The sequence below is a fragment of the Danaus plexippus genome, chromosome 6 (assembly GCF_018135715.1).
Source record: "Danaus plexippus chromosome 6, MEX_DaPlex, whole genome shotgun sequence".
Taxonomy (NCBI): domain Eukaryota; kingdom Metazoa; phylum Arthropoda; class Insecta; order Lepidoptera; family Nymphalidae; genus Danaus; species Danaus plexippus.
The window spans coordinates 442,623-463,937 of NC_083540.1; the positions used below are offsets into that span (position 1 = coordinate 442,623).

The following is a 21,315-nucleotide window of genomic DNA, read 5'->3' on the forward strand; positions in this document are numbered from 1 at the left end:
ATGAATGCTGTCACGACGCTAACCATTTTCTTATAAGAAACCATATTAGGTTCATGAGATAGTAACAATTAAATGACAGAAAATTTCTATGAAATTTCCTTATATAAAATTTAAAGAAATCGTTAGGGCTATATCACAAAGATGATCGACGGCCTTAAACTAGTTGAGTTTACTTGTTGACTTAATACGAAGGCTGTTGTATGCGTATTGTTTGCACTTAGATTTGATATAGCAGCACAAGGATACTGAGGTCATGTTTAACCTTCATTAATACTGAGCTCATCCAATGCATTCTGCAGCTGTGACCGATCTATAGAATATAATTCCGATAAGAAGTTAATCATCTAATATATTTTGAGGCTGGTTTTAAACCAAAAGTACATAATTAAATGTCATATTCTATGCTCTATTCATAACGTATGTATACATTTTGGAGTATAACATTACTAAATAAAAGTATATGTATAAATTAATAAAACTATATTGTTTCTCATTTACTTTGTTTCCAGCACTCAAACGTGTACAGGTCAAGGTCCGCTGGGGGAGCTTCTGAGGGAGATTTGAGGTCACGGGAACGAGACCCTCTGCATAGATCACACACGAATTTGGACCTCAGACATGATTGTGAGTTAATTGACATGCTTAAATACTTAAATATTAGAATGTGTAATATAAAAATGAATGCAATTTTAGCAAACGGTCTAAGCAAAAGGTTCGGGTCGGAACCTGACCTGAGAATCGAGGAAGAGCAAAAGCCAAGAAGTAGTAATAATAGACATTTTAAGAAGAAGTACCGAGCGCCGCAACCGCCGACTGCAGATGTAAGTAAATACTATAGTACAACTATTACAACATTCTTTTCTCTCCTTATATTTGACTCTTCTCTTATTTCTTGTTTATTGTCAAAACGTGTAACATACCATCAACAATTTGAACCACGAATCTAAAGATAGTCACTTTAAACGGGACAGTGGGACCTATTTCTAGACCTAGCAGTAGTTACTCTGTGTATATAATGAAAATGTGTCTATGTCATTCTACTCTAAAGTTTAACAAATACGCTGTAACTAACGTATTACTTACGAATGTAACGTCCGGGGTCTTTTCATTTGTAGTTTGTGTTTGCGCCACTTGTACATATTTTTTCCATATATTAAAATACCGTTGCTTTATTTTATTTCAGCACCGAGGAGGTTCATCGCCTGATTCCTGCGAAGGGAACGCGAAAGCCGAACCACAAAGGAAGCTGAGATTATTTAAAACGAGAAATGAGACCAAAAAACTAAACGGCCACAATGATTCCAAAATACCGGTATACAAGAATACGTATACCGACTTTAAATCTTTAGATTTCAACGACAATTTTGAGAGGAGATACAAATCACCTTGTAAAGATAAAGAAACAAGTTTACTTTACATAGATAATCAAGACATGGTCCAAAGTTCGACATCACTAAAACAAGAAGAGAGATTAATACAAACGAAACAAGATTACAAAATAACTAGAACCGATAGAGTGAGTGGATGCAGGGCTAAGACATCGAAACCAAACGAGCACAAAGAAGCGTGGAAGACACCACTCTTAGACAGGAACTTTAGGCATTCCGATAGATTCAAGAAGGAGGCCTTGGAGCCGCCGCTATTACGAAGAGAAAAAACCTTCGACGAAACGCTTATCATTAATGAAAAGAAAAATGAATCACCGAGAGCTTTACATGAAAGAAGAATTAAAGCTGTTGGTGAAGAATTGAAAAACAACAAGTTCAGTCCATTGGGATCTAGGAATCAGCCCTTAAGGAAATCTCTTCCTTCATTACTCAGTAAAAGTAATGAAGAAAAAGATGAGTTTCAAGAAGAGCTTAAAAAAGCCACGAGTAAAATAAGGAAGGAAATAGGAAGTAAATTAATTATAAGCGAAAATAAAACTAGTCAAAACGATAGAACGAGTTCACAAAAAACCAACCCAACGAGAGTGGTGCAGAGCAAAGTCAAAGAATCTAGTCTCAAAACAAGCAACGCTAAACAGGATTCTAAAATAACCAATCACGTCGCTAGGAGGCCGTTAAGTCGGCTCAATGAAAGTAAACCTAAAACATCCCCGCAGGTGAAAACAAAAAGTAATGACGTCAGAAAACATAACTTCGAAAGTAAAGAAAATGTAAGAACACTCCCCGATAGAGGACAGGCCTCTGGAAAAGAATCGACTCCTGAACATTCACCGACCAGGAACAAAAGTAGCAAGGATGGGGTGTCAGAGAGGTAAACATTCTGACTCTTATGAGGAGTATGGGTGGAGATGAACACAAACTAAATTTTATAAGTATTTTCACTTTCAGACAAAGGTCTGCACCATCGAAGCAGTTTTACTTCGGTATGATAGAAAGCAAAAATACCGAGCCGCAAGATCATTTGAAAGACTTTCCCGGCCTCGGTAGTCCCATCATAGAAGAGCTGAGTAATTTTCACGTCATCGAACAGAAACTATTGGGGTACCATTCCGAGGACGAAATGGACAAGTTCAATGAGAAATTAAAACAACACTACAAAAGAAATTGTATGATAATCTATCTATTCGCATTTGCAATAACTTGACGTTATGTGTAATATTAATTAATTTGTATCCTTCGTAGTGTCTTCGGAATCAGCATTATCATCAGATGGTTCGGAAGGCGAGGGCTCGGATGGTTCGCTGGGTATCGCCCTCCGCTTGAGACCGACTCTTCCGAAGAAGCTGCCTAATGCTCCACGTTTCTCTCCAGCCGCGGCCTGGAGACAGCTTGCCACTTTGGATGCTCATCTTGCAGGTGAGATATCATTAGATCAAAACAATATAAACGACAGAAAGCTGTCATTATAGAGGCACTATCATACTATGTTTTTCCGATTATTATTTTTTATATTTTTACAGAAACTCAGCCACTAGCAGTAGAAACCAAAATGTCAGGCGTAATATCGGCAGAATCATCGCCAAGATCAGAACAATCTGCGGATAAGTCTGGGGACTCCGGTATTTCTGGTGACCACGGCCACAGCGATCACAGGATTGACTCTCCTGGCCATGTGAGTCGTTCACGACTACTACTAATTACCAAACTGACGTTTGCCGATTATGAACAATAAAACTAGGAATTGTAGTAGGGTCCTCATGAGTCATGGCAATCCTTCCTAACAATGGAACACATGTTCCACCGGGTGTTAACAAAAAGTTTGATAATCACTTTATTTCTACTTTAGTGAACCTCAAAAACCTGACTCCTCTTGTATCTATTTCACAAACATTGATATGATAATGATTGTCAAGGTGGTGGAGCAGGCGACATGGACACCGCAGCAAGATCTCGGAGACAGCAGCTCGGACGGCGCGGGCGGTGGGGCGGGGGACGGGGGGAACTCCAGGGAACCCGCGGCCTTCAGCCTCAGTCTGCCGCGGGAAGACAGGGTGAGAGACACAGGGAACAGGGCGCGGGAAGTTGGGGACTCGTCTGAAATGAATACCTCATGACATTACATCAGCAGCTGTTTGTCTAATTGGAATTTATTTAAGCAACGGATACAGAAATTTTGGACGGAGTCGTTTCCATTTCACACATTATGTTGATCATTGGAACAGTTGTCATCGTAACTAACAAACTAATCCCTAACCTCTCGTGCCGCTCTGAGGAGGAGTAAAGATAAAACGCACACAGCATGTCACGGTGTTAGTCCGCGGCCGATTCGCTGAACACCTCATCTCCAGTCCACACGAACATATTAACCGCCTTCATTATGCAACACTAACATTTTATTCATTTTCCTCACGAACTCATAACAATGTAATAGTTTGGTAATCTGGTCACTAATATGAGGTTTTATTAGTCTCTCTGTATCTTTCATCACAGTTACTCTTTTTCTGAGTTTCGTGTAATGTTTAAATTTTTTTCTTAACTTTTTCCTCTTTCTTTCTCTTTAGTTCTCTTTGTTCAGCTTTGTTGTTTTTATCCTTATTCCTCGTCAGTTTGATGAAAGAGCAAAATTTCAAATCCCTCATAGTTTAAAGGCGTGTCGTGCTTCTACGAATGCTTCCAGGGAAAACAGCTGCAGCATGGGTTCAACAGCCTCCAGAAATTAAGAAAATCAGTTTCCGGAGCGTTAGGAGTCGCTCTCGGTTCCAGAAGATTCGACTTAGAACACGAACCGATGCTAGAAGAACCCGAACAGAATTGGTTCCTAACCAAATCTGCTCCTAACTCTCTCAGTAACCCGCTACTGTACCACCATCCGCTCAGAACAAAGGTGTCCGACGACAATCTGAAAGACGAATCTTTATTGTCTACTGATAAGGTAATACATATAACCTACTTATGCTTTCCTCACTTCCAGACTGCAAACGTTTTTTTATTTTCGTATAATATTTATATTTTCTTTGTTTATTTCCGACTTCTTGACATTTTCTGTATATTTATCAACGTATGTCAATAACATTCTACGTAGCCTCAAGACGATGGTCGTTGGCGCACTAATTCCTACGTGAGTTGGAGCGGCCGTGGCATGTACCTGCCTCCAGCCCTGGACACCCCGTCCGTTGCTGTGAACTCAATGGAGAGACCCGTACGGTAGGTTCTGTGGCCAACAATCATACAAAATATAATGAGAATTGCTCTCCCCGCACGGAGCGGGATGAAGTGAACGCTGAAATGAATACTTTTGACTATGAAGTGTTTGTTACTGTCGAGATTAATGTGACTACATCAAAAACCATAGCAAGAGTACGGACTGTATCATCAGTATCCTCTGCTAACTGTCATTGTCTATCCATTTAGTTAAAAAACAAGCCATCAAGTTTCTGTGCGTAAGTTAGTTACGGTAGTAGTTAATTCTTATGTGAGCCACCTCCTAACACCAGGAGCAAGTCATCAGGGTCGTTGGTGGCGGCGGCGCGGGCGGCGAGGGCGGCGGCCCTGGCGGCGGAGATGAGGGAACGAGAGAGGTCCGCCTCACCACCACCCGTCAGAGCTGAACCGGCACGGGTTCTCTCCACGGTAAGATAACATACACATACATGATTACGACACTTACACTTATGCGACTTGATTATCTCAACTTAATTGAGTTTTTCATTTTATACTCCTAATATTCAATAGCATCATTGGCCAAAGAAGGCGACGTAAATGCATACATGTACTACTATACTATATTACAAAAACAGTACGAGTATGTTTCCTTATCTAAGCACTGTGAACGAGTCGGTCTTTGGAAACTATTTCAACTAATCATTAGCATGTTTCCAATGGCACATGACATGTGACAAATCATCAATAGAAGCGAGTCCACTCACGTGACGCCGAACCTGAAGTCTACAACACTTCACTGCAAATAGTTTATCGATGTCGTTACTAAAAAATACATAACAAACTATCAACTTAAACTACTCCGTGATAAACGACAATTTATTATGTTTTTATTTTATCATTTTGACTACTTCCGTTTTTAGTATAAAAAAGACAACGTAGATGTCGACTATGTCAATCAATCTTATGTGTGAGTGATATATTTTATTATATTCATCACAATAGTCGTGATGGGGACAAAGAAGTCATTAGTATGGGACATATACAGCGTGTTACAAAACATTGCAAAAAAAATAACAAATCATTGATAGAGACGCTTTCCCACCTTAATTACCGACTCTCACACCACTTGACTCAATAATTATCGAGTCTTCCCTGTCTGTTTACTTTTAAAATTCTTACTATTATATCGTTTGGACTAATCCAAGTATCATAAAACGCTATCGCAGACCCCCGTGAAAACGTGGACTTTAATTAGCCCACTTAAAAACAAGTGCTTAAAAGTTATAGCGAATGTACATAAAGAGAACGTTTATTACCGATTATACTCGATTGAATAAAACCTGTATACTATTTAACAACATGTCTTAATAACTGTTCGTCTATTTGATGTGTGTGGACGGAATATTAAAACTTCGTAAGGTCTCAGTGTTCAAGCGTGGTTGTAAACATGATTTGTACTCCGGCGACGTTAACATACGAACACTCGACAAGTCCACAGATAATCGTATATTTCACGCGTTTATATATTTTTATGAACGAAAGTATTTGGGTCGGACTGCATTACAATATTTTAAATGTGATACGTGAAAAAATGATCATTAACTAAACTTCGTACGCGGCTCCGCTTGCGATCTCACTGCGTCTATACACGTGTCGGTAATGAAATGTCGAGAAGCGACGAGCGCTAACGACAACATAAATTAATGTTTTATCTTTACATGAACACAGCATTGTTGTAAACTATTTTAAAATATGTTTCTATTATTATTTATAAATTCGTCTGTTGCTAATAAAACTAACGTCTTCCGCGTTGATATCAGGAATGCAATTACTGGTTAGTATCCGCGCTCCGCTAATTGCGGTATGATCGAAATATGTTTATAAATAATATAAAAGAATTAAATATAACGTATCTATGAAGCAGAAATACTATATGAAGCTACAAAACACTAACCGGAAAAGTAACCTAGTCTGTGGGTTTTCACTTTTAATCGTAAAACATTATTTTATTAATATCCAAGCGAGGCTTTTAGTTAGGAGTTTAACCTTCCACCTTGTATATGATACCGTAATATATTCCATAACCAGCATGAGGTGGTTTTTATGAATAACAACACAAGTGAAACCGACAAATACAAAATATTTGACCAGATATATATACACATATATAACAATTAGTATGCAGGTCGTCTGTAACGTACGTTCCCTAATGCTTCAAATCCTCAAAGATTAATATCTCTGAGGAGTTTCTAATCTTTTTTGTTTAATAATTCTAATTTATTTGTCGAACATCGTCACGAACATGTAATTTGATCAGATTTTAATATTAATGCACATTACGTGGAACCATTGTCATTTACACTACAACTTAAAACCCGTAACGAAAGGTAAGATGATTTTGTTGCAAGGATAGCATTAAACTATTTAAAAAATTATAACAAAATTCAATATAGATGGAAACGGACAGACACACATGACGTCATATCACAACAGAATCTTTGTTTTCAAAACAATAATATAATTAAACGGGAAATGAATGCGCGAACAGAGTTAGTTAGCGACGCGCGCTTCACGGCTCCAGACGTTACTAGCCTGCGCACGCGCACAACTGCTCGCAGTGGCTGTGCTACGACCTGCTTGTTGTTTATTATCGTTATATTCGGTATGTTATATTATTATTTATATTTGATATTTTTTAAATATTAGAGCGTTTATTTTAAAATTATATATTTTTACATGTTATTAAATAATTATGTAATAAATACGTTTATGCACGATTTTCTATGATTATGTTGTTGTATATTTTAATGGAAATTACAGCTGATTTTAAAACTCAGAAAATATAAGAGTCATGGAGTCTATTTGTATATATGTTTTCAATATGACCACACCCCGACTTCACTTCACTTCACTTCACTTCACCTCACGGAAGGTGTTTCTGTGAGATGATATCTGATATATAATAATATTTCCTCGTTACTTTCACTAGTCTTCGACGCTGGTGCACCTCAACAATAACAATGGTTACATATTAACTTCACTACACTAACTATTATGTATCACAGCGATATTGAAGTCTCAATTTCTATGCACATTCAATTCTAGAAACAAATATTTCAAGATAAAATAATATACTTTATAAAATGTAAATAAACAGCTTCGTGTACACGAAAATATGCTTTCCTTTCTACAATTGATTCGAAAAATCGCATAATATTATGACTGATGTAGAATAAACATACTTTTTGTATAAAACTAGTTTAAATCAACTAAAATATATCTTACGTGTTAGACTGACCGGACGGCCTCGTCTTCGTCGCCGCTGCAATTAATAACGCATCTTTATATTATGACTAACAGATGTTTGCGGATTTGTCCGCATTTGAAATTAACTCTCTTTGACATATTCATTCTATGACTCGAAAATCCCTCCATCAGATCCTGATTTGGTGACAGTGGAACTACCTCAGGATGAAGCTTTGTCGATCAAAAACTAATTGAAAACATCGGCCCTTAACGGAAGGAGTAGGTCATAGCGTAATACATCTATAGTCGCATTGAGAACTTTTCCTTTTTGACATGGGTTTAAAAGTAGTCTTAATTCTTAAGTTACTCCTCGTAATATTGACTATCTGCGAGCGGAATTCCCGTCAGTGTAGCCGTTCTGGGGCTTAGCAGGAACAAACAAACGGACAAATAAAATAAATTGCAATTGTGATGTAGCTATTGTTTATTGTTTATTTTTTATATCGATTTAATGAAAAGTTGTTAATTTGAAATTACAAACATACACTTTAATCACACTTATTAATATATAAATCGATAAACACAAACGTGAGTATTTATTTAAAACAACGTGTATGTATACACTATAGACACTAAGGAAACTTTTTATAATAATTTTAAACAGGTTTTAATTTTATTTTATTTTCGATTATAATATTAATGTAACAATGATTACATCCGTGGTTCCTTATCACAAGGATGAGAATAAAAAATACAAACATAATCGCTATCATGATATACCTAGTACTAACACTTCTTGACCTCTACTCCGTGATGTCATGGCTTCTTAAAGACATGATGACAACATCTTATTAAATTATTGATTATAATTTATCATAAATTATTGATTATAATTTATCATAAATTATTATGATGAACATTTAGCGTCTCTTGATATTCACTTTAAAAAAATAAACCTAACGTAAAAAGCAATATTACACGTCATTTCATAATTAAGACAATATTTTTTAATGTGACAATAGAAATTTAATTATCTGTGGCTCTATGAATGGTCACCTCTTAGTGAATTGAGTTTGAATAGACATTTTCCGTTATTCAGCAACGACGTATCTGTATTATTTATAATAATAAAATGTATATTGTCAGTAGAGTAATAATTGAAAAAATAGTATAGAATCACTTTGTGTTTTATTGTTGTTTAAAAAAATATTTTTGTATTTTTCACAACGTTCTTGTAAAACGTAAAACCCTTCAAGTTACAAACACGATCATCTAGTGGAAAAAAAAATATAAATAAAATAAATTAATCAATATTTTTTACGTCCACTATTGACAAGTGATTAATATTAAATATTGATATGTAGAAAAAGATATTATACGAGTGCTTTAAATCAATAACAATTGTTAGATTTGTCTTATTAATAGCTTACGAAGAATTATTAATAAAAGGATTAATAAACTCTTTAAATTACCCAATTTAATACCGTAATAGAGCCTTTCTTTGTCTGTTTATTGACAGACCTAATCATTTATATATAATTTTAAATACATCACAGAAACGTTCGTGTCTCTACACGTTGTATGACTGTATAACTGTCGTCACTTATCACGTTACAACCAATTATTTAATACTCGGTTACGGTAAGCTACTCAGTATAAAAGAAACGCGTGAACAAAATTACAAGCCTTTTATATTCAATTATATTTTTGGGAATTTACATCGCGTGTGTGAGATCTTAATCTCAATCTGAAACGATACATCGTCAACTTTAAGTCGTCATTGAAGTAATATAGTGTGTTATTAAAAATATAACATCGAAATCAATGTTAAAGTTAATCAATGTTATATCTTAGATGTAATACAGCTATTTATCTTCAGATTCCCAAAACCTCACGAGTAATTCATTCAGTCCGTGCAGCTGGTAGTGTCACGCATGTACAATGATAGGAATTCGTCGAAAGTGTTATTTACAGTGGATCACCTGAACAAGCGAGGACGAGACTGCTCCGGATTATCAAGTGTGAATAACGGGACACATTAACAACTCAATACATTAAACTTGCCATAATATGTTATGATAAGACTATTTATTATTATGTCATATGTTATAACAAAGTTTGAAATTCTTTATATCTTTTTGTTAATATAAAAAAATTATTATTTTTATAATGAATCGATCAAATTCTGATCAACATAAATATTGTATATTTTATGTATACAGAGTATTGTAACATTAATATAATAGCAATCTTATTTTCTGTCCGTAACCGTAGAGCGCTCGTGTAGACGTTTTCCAAACTTGTATAAACAGTGTCGGCAAACAGCTCGTTCAGTCTCATGTGTACCGATTTGTTAAATGCGCTTTCAAACCTTATATATAAAGGCATGCAAATAACTGTTATATACTAAATGTATTCACATAATCAACATCTATATAAATATTACGATGACGCCACACGTATTCGGGCTGACTCGAAGCCTTTGTTTCTCATTTCGTAAGCAGCCTACTTCTAATTACGTATTTACCCAGCGGTTGTATAACATCGTATGAGCTTCATAATTCTTAAGAAATTTTGAATAATACCGTGCAATGAAATAAATTCATATTCGTTCTCATATTATGTCAATATTTCAATGTGATAATGATTTAAAAGAAGTTGTTAACTTATTAAACTCTAACCCAGGACATGACTTTAAGGAATGTATAATTTACGAATAGTTTGCTGTATCACAACGCCCTAAAGAAATTCATTTCAATTACTTCTGTTCCTTCGACGTTTGTCGCTTCGAGACTTTGTTCAAAGGTCGAACAATCAGTTCACCGAGTTTAAAATAACCAGCTGTATCAATGTCCACCACTCACGCCTTTGTGTCGTCTTCCCGATTTAATAAACAACAGTCAACACGATGAGTAATCTTCAAACAAAGCATTCGTTTACTAATTCGCTTCGAGTTGAGACCGCACGGCGAACGCCCTTGCTGGTGTTTGCCGTGACTTGTGTTCACGCAATATTTGACAACCGACAAACCTTACATACATCTGGATGGTTTTATGACATCGCTGTTTGGAGATCTGAATGGTCACCAAATAATTGATGAATGCAAATATGTCTTTGTGTGTAATGCCTAAAATAGCGAATTGAAAGAGCTTGATCTTCGACTAGAATATTTCGCCTTAGAGGTGTAACGCTTATTTAACATTTACTATTATTATCACACATTGTATTATTCTTCTTATAGCGAAACCTTATTTAATGATTTCGCTTATAACTTCAGTCACCAACAGTTAGACCGACAACTCGGTTATAGTTTTAAAGTAATAAAAACGGAATATTATTTATAAAACTTAGAAGAACGTCACAAAATGTGTGTTACAGTTGGTTACAGTCGGGCCACATCCATTATCATGACTGAGCTCGTAAATCTTGATCCTCGTCTAACTGTTCCTAACTAAAACCAGATTGTCATCATTCCACGCCGGAGATGTAACTTACTCTGATATGATGTATGAATGAATGTGCTTACTGAATGAGGAGATGCATACATTCAAAACTATTTAAATGTGATTACAAATGGATCTAGTTAATATCACGCTACGCGGCTGAGGCGAGGTCGTTACGTAAAAAGGATGAACCAGATTGTAATCTTAGTATTCGCTAACAAACTTACTTATAACTTTAAACTGTGCGTTATTTTAATTAGATATTTGTAGAATATTGTGAAATTCACTTCCCATTGACGAATGACGAGCATAATAATTATAGGCGCCGTACGTAGACTAAAGGTACAATATATGACATTAGTTCGCCCCAGTTTAAACAAATTTAATAATCTACGTATTGGTTATTACATTTAAATACTTTTATATTAATATGCGAGATTTGAGCAGCATTAATATTTAGTAAACCTTTAGGAGAGAACTATCAAATTGATATAAAATTCATTTCAAACAACAGATTTTTGTTTAAAACTAGAACGTGAATTATTTAAAAAAAATTGTTGGGAAAATATACGCTGACACTTGAGTATACATTCATGTAGGCACATGTAGCTGAACTTATTTAATTTAGCTAGGTGAAGAAGGCTGTCCAGTCGTTTTAAAGGGAAATTAGCATTGAAGGCAACAATCATGTGACAAGACTAGGATGATTTTATCGCTACCTAATATAAATATTACTCTTATTATGATGCTTTAAACTTTAGCTTTCATAAGGTGTTGTTTGAAGTTAAACATTCAATAAAAATAGTACCTAGAATAGAATAGAAATTTTCCATAAAGAATTGAACAGTTTGTTTGATGTGATGCGATCTAAGACTTTCGCGAGTATTCATTTAAATGAAACTAATACTATTCGGATTTTAAAAAACTACACACACCCGACTTTTCTTTTACTTTTCAGCAATCGTGATCACGGGCAGACGAGATATCGTCTCGTCTCTCGTAGATTTTAAAAAAATAATAAAATACGCGTAGTATACCGAATAATATTAGTTTCATTGGTTTTATGTGTCATCAGCCGAACAGTTCCCATAGAAACTGGTAAACTTTTATTAATGAATCTTCCTTGCTCTTGATATATTCCTCACTGTTTTTTGTGCACTCATCTCTTCATCTCTATTCGCACGCTCTGAATAACTGTACGTACTAAATGTGCGGTTACCTTTTACTTTCAAGACGGCAGTTATTTTTGACATCTAAATCATTAGGTACAACATTTTATCTTTTGAATTTAAATCCATTATTAGATGACAAGTAAAATGTTTGGTCGCTAACGCTCTCTCTGCTATTAGAATGAGTTTTTGAACTCCCTTAATTCGTTTCCAGACTTATTCGAACTGCATGCCATAAATTCCTTGATATATGGTGAAAAACAATATAAAATATTGTTTACAAAAGAAGATTAATTCACTGATGTATAATAATATATACACATATGTATTCGACGTCTGACGCCATATTGTGATTCTTAACTCAACTTTTTTTCGTATAAAGCGTAACTCGAGCACCAGTCGCGGCAAGCGGTTCACGTTCCAGTCTACAGTGAGACAGCTCGAAAGACGGCGGCTGGCTGAGAAGCTGTCCAAAGAGGCTGACCTCAAAGAGCAGCAGAGACTCACCGAGCTGGAGGCCATGAGGAGGTGGGCAACAAAAATACAGTCTTGGAGATTTCTCTCAAATAATAATATCCACCTTATACTTCTTTCTTTCACAAGTCGAAGACTCTTAAGGTTATTAATATAAATTGACATATGTTGTAATAAACGTTATCTTTCCAGGGTTGAGGAAGAGTTTCAGCGGAAGAGGGCCAGAGAGAAGGCCAACATTCGCCAGCAGCTCCGGCTGGTGACCAGCGGAGCGAACAGCATGCCGTCCCCTACACACAATAATAAGGTACAACTGATCATCTCCTTTCTGGCTGCATACTATAAGAATAATTTCAAGGTTTTTGCAATTTTCTCTCTCATAGAAATATCCATTCGTGTGAGTGTTTAGAAAGATATTAGTTCTTGAAATTAAAAAAAAATGGAAAAGAAGATTGTCTAAAAACAAACTTGTCTGAATAACTCCTCTGACGTATGGTTTTCTATTCATCATCAGTCGAGAGATGATCCCGATGGTTCATGTCGGGAGTCTTCGGCTGTGGACCGACGAGACGGCAGGCTCCGACACAGCAACGCCTCCTCGGAGATCAGCGGCCGGAGCAAGAGCAGCACGCCGGTTAGAGATATGACTTCATATTAAATTAATTCATAACACGTGGACGGTTGTTAGAAACTTGATTTTTGCTTGTGCTTGTGCTGTCTTTATTCTTCCTGCTATAAACACACACTCAGATCTTGTATGTCTCTAGATCCGTTGTGTGGAACTCTCCGAGTGGCGCACGTGTCCGTCGGCCCGCGTGTACCGCGACTGGTCAGGTCCGGGACCTGCGCACGCGCATCCCCCGGCATGTGCGCGCATGCCCAAGACACACGGACACACACACCACAACGGTCAGTGTTAAAGACGCTTACAGCCAGTGATGTATATTACTCATTTCCGCCATTCACGTTTTTGTTCAATTACTACAGCTAAAGCCCTATAAAATTACTATACCCTCCCCCCCCCTACTACATATTTAAATCGATTACTTCGATTTGGTTGACATTGTCGCTACTTTGTTGAGTGATCGCTGTAAATAGTAACGTCCAGTCCAATAAATATAATGCGTACAATAGTATGGTATGTGTGTCAATAATAGTTATCGATCGGAACCTTCTCTTCAATATAAACTAGTTCCTAGTCCACCAGTCTACTGTAAAGGCCGAGTCACATTAGCCGAATGCTAACGCGCGCCGGAAGTACACCAGCCGCACCCATGGCGTCCGCTGTCCTTGTCACACTGACACACTTATATAATGCATGAATGCGAATTGAATTTATAATATGTTGTGACATGAACATGTGCTGCCGTTCATACATTGGACAATTATCACATGCTTATGACCATTCTGTTCATAATTAGTATTCATTGATTAGTAGTTATCATCACATTGACGTAACAAGATTTGGAAGCGTCGGTCACTTATATAGGCGTCAATGAATAAAATGTCACAAACCAAGGAACAGCCGCAAAGAGTAAAATCTATATTTATAATATCTGTTTCCATAGGTTGCATATAAAGTGTGAGTTGAGGGAATGTTCAATATAAGATGTCTTACTCAATCAATAGCATATGTGGATATCAGGTAGCGCGAGACAAACTAATTTCCCGTAAGAAGGAAACAAACTGTTGACTTCTCATAATGTTCTGGATACGAGACAAACTCTAACTACCTCCATAGGTCTGGAGAGTGAGGCATTCAGCGGCAGCCCTCGCTCGGACAACTATCGCCTGGAGTTCGCCCGCGGACGCTCCCCCCGTTCTCCCCCGCGCACCCCTCACTCCCCCAGCACACCCCGCACCCCGCGACCACCCCGCCTCACCCCTCGTTCACCGTCCTCCACCTCAGGATCAGACCTGTCAATAAGACAGCCCATTAAGATCAGGTAAGTCCGAAACATGTTACAAAACATCCGGCTTCGAGTTCTTTTAGTATAGTAATTAAATCTATCGAGAACCTCTACGGAGAAGTCAATGGAAGACCGGCGGAGAATTATATATTTATGTTTTGTTATTTTACAGACTATAAATGCTTTTAGAATTTGTATGCAGTAAAAAGGCAGCCGGGTCTGAAGGGACGGAGAGATTTGTAGACTAATTGCACGAAAACGAACGCTTGCACTAATTTAAGCTAGACGCTAACTCTGAATGAGCTCACTGTTCAGTTGTCTTTATCATTTGAATAGTGAGCTTCTGACGTCGTAGTCTAACTGATGATTCTCTTCCCAAAGGTGGTGAAAACGAGTAGACTTTACTAACTAACAGCCTTACGACCGACGCCGCTGAACGGTGAGTGCTTACTAAAGCTTGTCCAGTAAGAGATGCCGCCATTTTATATGATCTGTTAAAATGTCCGTAAGCAGTGTGCATGACCTGCATGAACATACGTATAGAACGGGTACTGCTATATATAGTTAGTGATAATTTTTTGCATGTATTTAAATACTTTAACTTGTCGACTAAACGAATACTTTTAATAAAATATTTAAAAAACATAGATTTGTATGGGACATTAGATTTTGGACTTCCGTGGACCAGTTTACATAGATATGTATAATTTTTAACCAGTGAGCCGCACATCAGAGATATGACGAAGGAAGAGGATGCAGTGGAGACAACTATCATACCGACCATAAGACCAGGCCGGCCGGGCCCGCCGGACCGGTCGCTGGCAGTGCGCTGATGGCAATTATTATATACGAACAATACGTAAAGAATCTCCGAGTATCTACACTCTAGGGAGTCTTAATTGAACACGAAATTCTTATTATAATTTAAGTGTAGTAATAGTTATCACTTATCACCGATGCAATAATTATCGTCTTCCGTGTAAGCAAAATATTTGAGCTTTAATCTAGACTAAACTGTAATACTAACTCGTAGACTTATCGAAGGTGCTAAGATAATATATAGAATATAGTCCACACTGCGCGTTGTGTGGGAAAATGTTATATTCTTATTTTTAGAGAGACTGCCAGTCCATAATTTTTCATATTTTCCCCAACTGAATATAGTTTTAAGATCCTTAATATCCATGAATTATTCGATGTGAAACTACTCGTAATGTCGTCCACGAGCCAGCACTTACACATCGTGACCGACTAATGATGCTTTTGATCGATTGTTCACATTATTTTCAGGAACTCTATATAATTTCCACCTGTATATGGCGTACCTACCTATATTACTTCATTGTTAAACAAATTTCTTTCAGAGCGTGTGTTTTTTATGTAAATAGTTTTAATGCAGGAAGGCAATTCTTTGGTGCAATATTCATATACAATACGCTGATAATGTCTTGGGCTCTGACGTTTTTTTTCCTCGACAAAAACGTTTTCCTCGACTTGTAATAAACTGTGCTGGAATTGCTCAATGTATTGTTAATCAAGTATCTAGTTACATTATATTTGTATTTAATCGGGGTAAAGACACCCTTATTTATTTTATTTGTTCGTCTTTTTTAATACATAACGTATCACTAAGATGGTATTAGTACATATATAACTTAGGATAAGCGCTGTACATAGGAGTGAATGTATATTTGTGAAGACGTCTCTAATAAACATTGGTACTTAGGAAGTATTTTTATTTGATATCCTTTAAAAAAAATTCCTTATACTTCATTAAAGTCTAGAACAAACAATTTTCACTGTCAATAAAGGCACGCTTTAAAGCTAGCATATAAATATTAATTCAAAAGATTGATGTGTTCAGAGCAACGACCTGAAATTACTTCGACTCCTAATAAAATAGAGCAAAGGAAAGTATAAATACAATGATTATACGTAAACTTACAAAGGAATATAAAAATATTGAGTTATTTTAGATACATTTTGATATATTAACAGAACAAATACTTATTATAGAACCGACACACAATGCTCTAAGTTACTCACAACTTAATAGTAAAAAGTCAGACATGCGCAAAACAACAAAAAGAAACACTGAAATGGTTTACGGACTGCTGGTCTTCAGTCACGTGACGGATTCGAAGGGTGAAGACTGTGTCGGAGTAGTTCCAGAAGTTCGAGAGACACAAGTTTAAGAAGTATACAAAAATAGGAATACGTCATCTTAAAATAAATAATAGTACTGAATTTCCATAGCTTCTGTTCTAAAAAACAAACTTACAAGTATCATTGAAAAAAGCCGCCGTTATTTGGCGGGAAGAAAGCATCGTGGAGAAAACAATAAATCTGTTACCGGCAGTACCATCGTCAGCGCCGATTTTGCCCGTGACGTTGAGCGAACGCGGCCACGGGACTCCACCGGGGAGCCGTCGGGTGCAGATGTCCCCATCACGAATGGACAAACCGGACAACGAGCTCCGGGAGACCCTCGAGGATAGAGACCCCAATAAACTAAATCAACACATACAGGTCGGGCCTTTCAGTTTCTATGGCATATGACAATGCATTGATTACTTTGTTGTATGACTCTACTTGGATTGAAATAGTGTAAATACAACCTTGAAATACTCCAACGGTATTGAAATGTTTGCCCTGAACACATTGCGATACAAAACAAGGCCGCACCGACTTTAATAATTAATTAAAGTTACATACAACATATTACAAACGCTTCTTCCTGTATTCGTTTTAATATTGAATTTTTTAAATATGCTCCGATATAATTTCTTCAAGTGGCTATGCATGTATGCAAGTTAGATGCGAGTTCCCTTATCTCTGCATACTGTGCCGTGGCCGCCTCGGTTTTCTTTGACGCCCACCAAATTCTTTGGCCTCTCTGTTCATTACAAGTTGATAGCCAATATCCATCGGGTCGTGACCGAGATATCTATCTTATACTTTTTTAATGTTATCCTTAATATCCACATCTAAGCGTGCTGCAGGACTGTTTTATTTCGAATCCTCTTTACCACCACCTAATGAGAAGCATCCAACCTTCAGGAAACATTCTAGAAAGAAGCTACATGTAGCTCAAAAGTAACGTGACAAGAAGATCTGATGACCTGATCTGACCCTCACCCCACCAGAACATATGTAGATATTTTCTCATTTTGCTTATTGACTCTCGGGTAAATATAGAAAGGTAGAAAGGAATGATTACAAAAAAAAATATTTTATCTAGTCTTGTTTTCAAACTCCTAGACATTTTTAATAAAATATTACTCTACCTACTTAACTATAGCAGTTTTTATGTGGCAATTGGTTTTAAATTTCCATTTTCAAATAAAGGAAAATTTATACAAATTTATAACATACCTTGTTATACATAAAAAAATATATGATTTGTATTGTAGATAAGGAAGTAATATTTTTTATTAAGTATATAATAAAACATTATAAATTCACACGAGTGAATGCAATTAAGTTAATTTTCTTAACAAACTCGTGTAGTCAACACGCTACCAACGACTGAAAAGCTTACAAACAATTCTGACTGACCAAGGGGTCCGTATGAAATTTATTATATAAACCATTATCTCAATTTACCGCCCGATTTATTATTATTTATGTCTTCCGTCGACTTGAAGGTGTGGTCAATATTTTAATTACACAAGGCGTTTCAATCATTACAACCAATAAAATGAATAACTGCCTGTGACATTGTTATACAATTAACTTTTATTAAGATTTTTTTTTAATTAAATAAAAATAATACTACTACAAATGAAGGACATTATAAATATCTGTGAGACTGAAAATTATCTATGACTATGACGTTAATTTAAGTGGCCATGAAAAATCTTCTCATCGTGTCTCCTCCATTCTACACGACACTGGCAGAATATACTGTGCACGTCTCTGCACGGATGAAGACCATATTATAAAAAAAATCTCAAAGGATGACTATGAGGCAAATAGAATTTGAAAATTAATAAACCGATAAGTATATAAGGTTACTCATGTTGACTCAACTAAGGAACCCAAAATTAATTCTAGACGAAAATGAAAACATGTACCATTTAGGATCGCGTGACTACACAAGGGCGTGCGGACAACAAATGGACCTCTACGAAATTGTTTTAACCGAAACTTATCAGATTTTCACCTTTATAAATCATAACTCGGCTTCATACTGGTATTTTGGTAACACAAATATTTAATATTGAAAGTAATATGTTAATTTCGTGAAGGCTGTACGGCGTCTGGGCGTTCCATAGATAATAAATTAAGTTAAATATATTTTAGTTGTTAATTTAATCAAACTATGTTAAACGAACATAATATGGTTTAACCATATAATTTTTAAGAACATATTTATGTTTCTAATAGTTAAATAATTATTTTTTTTTGGATGTGTAACATCCGAGGTCGAGTTTGTCAGCAGAGAGCTCTGCTGTGTATAAGAAAATTTTCTACTTTAAACTTTATGAAATTTAGATTTTTGTGAGAGGTCTAAGGAAAGTCTTGGAGTTGACCTACAGCAAAATAATTTCAATATAGTAAAATCCTTTCTATATGACATGAGTATACAATAGGTTTAACAAAACAGATAGTTTGGGACGACATCATCGGCGAGCCAGACGGCGCCCGGAGTCCGGAGTGCGCGTGGCGTCTCAGCCACATCTGCTTCCGACACACGAGGAACGTGTGCTACACACTATTAGCTGTAGTCGCCGCGCCGCCCTGCGCCTTCATACTAGGATGTGGATTTGCCTGTTTGGCTTTTGAGGTATCCTAGACTTCATGAACACTCGATAATATTTGTTTCAACTTCAACAACGGCAAATATGGAAACAAACTTATTTCCTATAATGAGATCTAAGATTTTCGCGAGTATTCATTTAAATGAAACTAGTATTATTCGGATTTACTACGCGGATTTTATTATTTAAAAACTACATAATCCCGACGTTTCCCGCAACCGTGATCACGGTTGCTGCAAAGTAACCGAAACGTCGGGATTATGTAGTTTTTAAATAATAAAATCCGCGTAGTAAATCCGAATAATACTAGTTTCATTTAAACTTATTTCCTCTTCCAACAATACAATAAAATGTTCTTTTACATATTAAATGGCTGAATAACAGATAACCATCGACGGTTAATTTGCTTTCGGTCAATTTATGTCGAGAGATAATTTAAATGAAGAATTGCTTAACACAAAATTGAAGATATATGATAACATAACTGAATTTTATCAGCAAATCTGGTGTACGACACCGTGTCTGCGCTGTGTGAAGATCTATTTCGCTACACTCCGGACCTTGGTACAATCGTGTATGGCGGCGACGGTTGCGCCCGTGATGGAAGCAATCGGTCACATATGTCGACACATTCGCGTCAATGTCAGACGAGACGCGCCCGAAGAGCGGGATTTATTGATAGTGTAACGTTCATAATTTAATAACTTATTAATACATAAATTGTCATTAAATAAGTTGAAAATATTAAAGAGTACAAAAATATTTATACGCTAAGTACAATGATGTCCCTATAAAAAAATATATATTTAGATTATTGCATGACATTTAAATCTGGCTGGTGTGCAAACTATGTTATGTTGCATTTATTGTTGGATAAGTTAAATTATTTTTTTTAAATGTACTTAAATTCACCGCATGTGCCTTTGATGTAATGAGTTATTTATTAAGACGTTGCGTCTGTCAAATACTGTCTATGAATAAGAAAAAAGAGCGCGGAAATTCAAAAGTAGACGCGGGCTTTTGAAAATTTTAATTATTTTAAATAGTTTTATAATATAATTTGGAAATATTTATTTAATTTTTTTGTACAGAAGTAAAATTTAGGTATTATATAGGTGATTATTAGTGAAAGATGGTGAAAAAACGCAAAAAAAAGGATACGGGTGAGTCCTTGCTTTCCAGTACAAGCAGCGATTCTGATTATGAAGAATCGCCAGCATTGCAGGATGCAGATGCCTTCGCTCCCTTTAGGGTCGCTGATTATTGTCGACGATACCCTGAAGATGCGGAAGCCAAGTACGAATTCATAGTATTTGTTGAAAGTACTAATGAAGTTCCACTCGGCAATAGGGACATGATGTCTCTAAGTGCTAGTTTCATACGCTCTGTAAAAGGCATACAATACTTAAAGAAAATCAACAAATATAAGGTCGGTGTTGTGTTCCAACGTGCGAATTTAGCAAATGCATTTTTAGACAATTCTACATTCCTTAAAGAGCAACGCCTTAAGGCTTCAATACCAGCAGGGGCCACCGAACTTGCAGGAGTTATCTCTTCGGTACCCACTCATTTATCCAACCACAAAATATATAAAGCTATTTCTACAACAAAAAAAGTAATTTCTGTCCGACGCATAATGCGCAAAGTCAGACAAGAAAATAACACCTTCACCCTGCAACCTACTCAGAGTGTTGTAATAACATTTGCGTCAGCTACGTCACTGCCGGACTATGTGCATATTAAGATGTGGCGTCTGCCCG

The 21,315-nt window shown here is 36.3% G+C and overlaps 2 protein-coding genes and 1 long non-coding RNA gene across 7 annotated transcripts in view; 2 read left to right on the forward strand and 1 right to left on the reverse strand.

Annotated features, from left to right (window-relative positions):
- The window catches only part of LOC116778818 (uncharacterized), a 50,724-nt gene extending 34,207 nt beyond the window's left edge, over positions 1–16,517 (forward strand). For 2 of the 5 annotated variants that reach the window (XM_032672857.2, XM_032672858.2), the window contains 16 exons: positions 510–624; positions 694–821; positions 1,184–2,259; positions 2,337–2,554; positions 2,631–2,804; positions 2,909–3,060; positions 3,302–3,439; positions 4,030–4,320; positions 4,471–4,592; positions 4,883–5,018; positions 12,791–12,936; positions 13,075–13,189; positions 13,397–13,516; positions 13,650–13,791; positions 14,624–14,828; positions 15,511–16,517. In XM_032672857.2, coding sequence (XP_032528748.2) covers positions 510–624; positions 694–821; positions 1,184–2,259; positions 2,337–2,554; positions 2,631–2,804; positions 2,909–3,060; positions 3,302–3,439; positions 4,030–4,320; positions 4,471–4,592; positions 4,883–5,018; positions 12,791–12,936; positions 13,075–13,189; positions 13,397–13,516; positions 13,650–13,791; positions 14,624–14,828; positions 15,511–15,625 — 3,393 coding nt within the window. In that variant the 3' untranslated portion in view covers positions 15,626–16,517. Of the gene's footprint in view, positions 1–509; positions 625–693; positions 822–1,183; positions 2,260–2,336; positions 2,555–2,630; positions 2,805–2,908; positions 3,061–3,301; positions 3,440–4,029; positions 4,321–4,470; positions 4,593–4,882; positions 5,019–12,790; positions 12,937–13,074; positions 13,190–13,396; positions 13,517–13,649; positions 13,792–14,623; positions 14,829–15,173 lie in introns of all 5 variants that reach the window. The other 3 variants (XR_004354151.2, XM_061529505.1, XM_032672859.2) reach the window with 3 other exon arrangements.
- LOC133320814 (uncharacterized) lies at positions 3,520–6,042 on the reverse strand. Its single transcript, XR_009753938.1, has 2 exons — positions 5,653–6,042; positions 3,520–4,599 (listed from the first exon to the last, which is right to left on the reverse strand). It is a non-coding gene; the product is annotated as an uncharacterized LOC133320814 (long non-coding RNA).
- A 414-nt stretch (positions 16,518–16,931) lies between the features above and the next one.
- On the forward strand, positions 16,932–20,304 carry LOC116778852 (caveolin-3-like). The gene is made up of 3 exons (XM_032672907.2): positions 16,932–17,321; positions 19,402–19,581; positions 20,054–20,304. Exons 1-3 carry the CDS (start codon positions 17,232–17,234, stop codon positions 20,240–20,242), a joined length of 459 nt encoding a protein of 152 aa, XP_032528798.2. The 5' UTR covers positions 16,932–17,231; the 3' UTR covers positions 20,243–20,304.
- Positions 20,305–21,315: the final 1,011 nt, after the last annotated feature.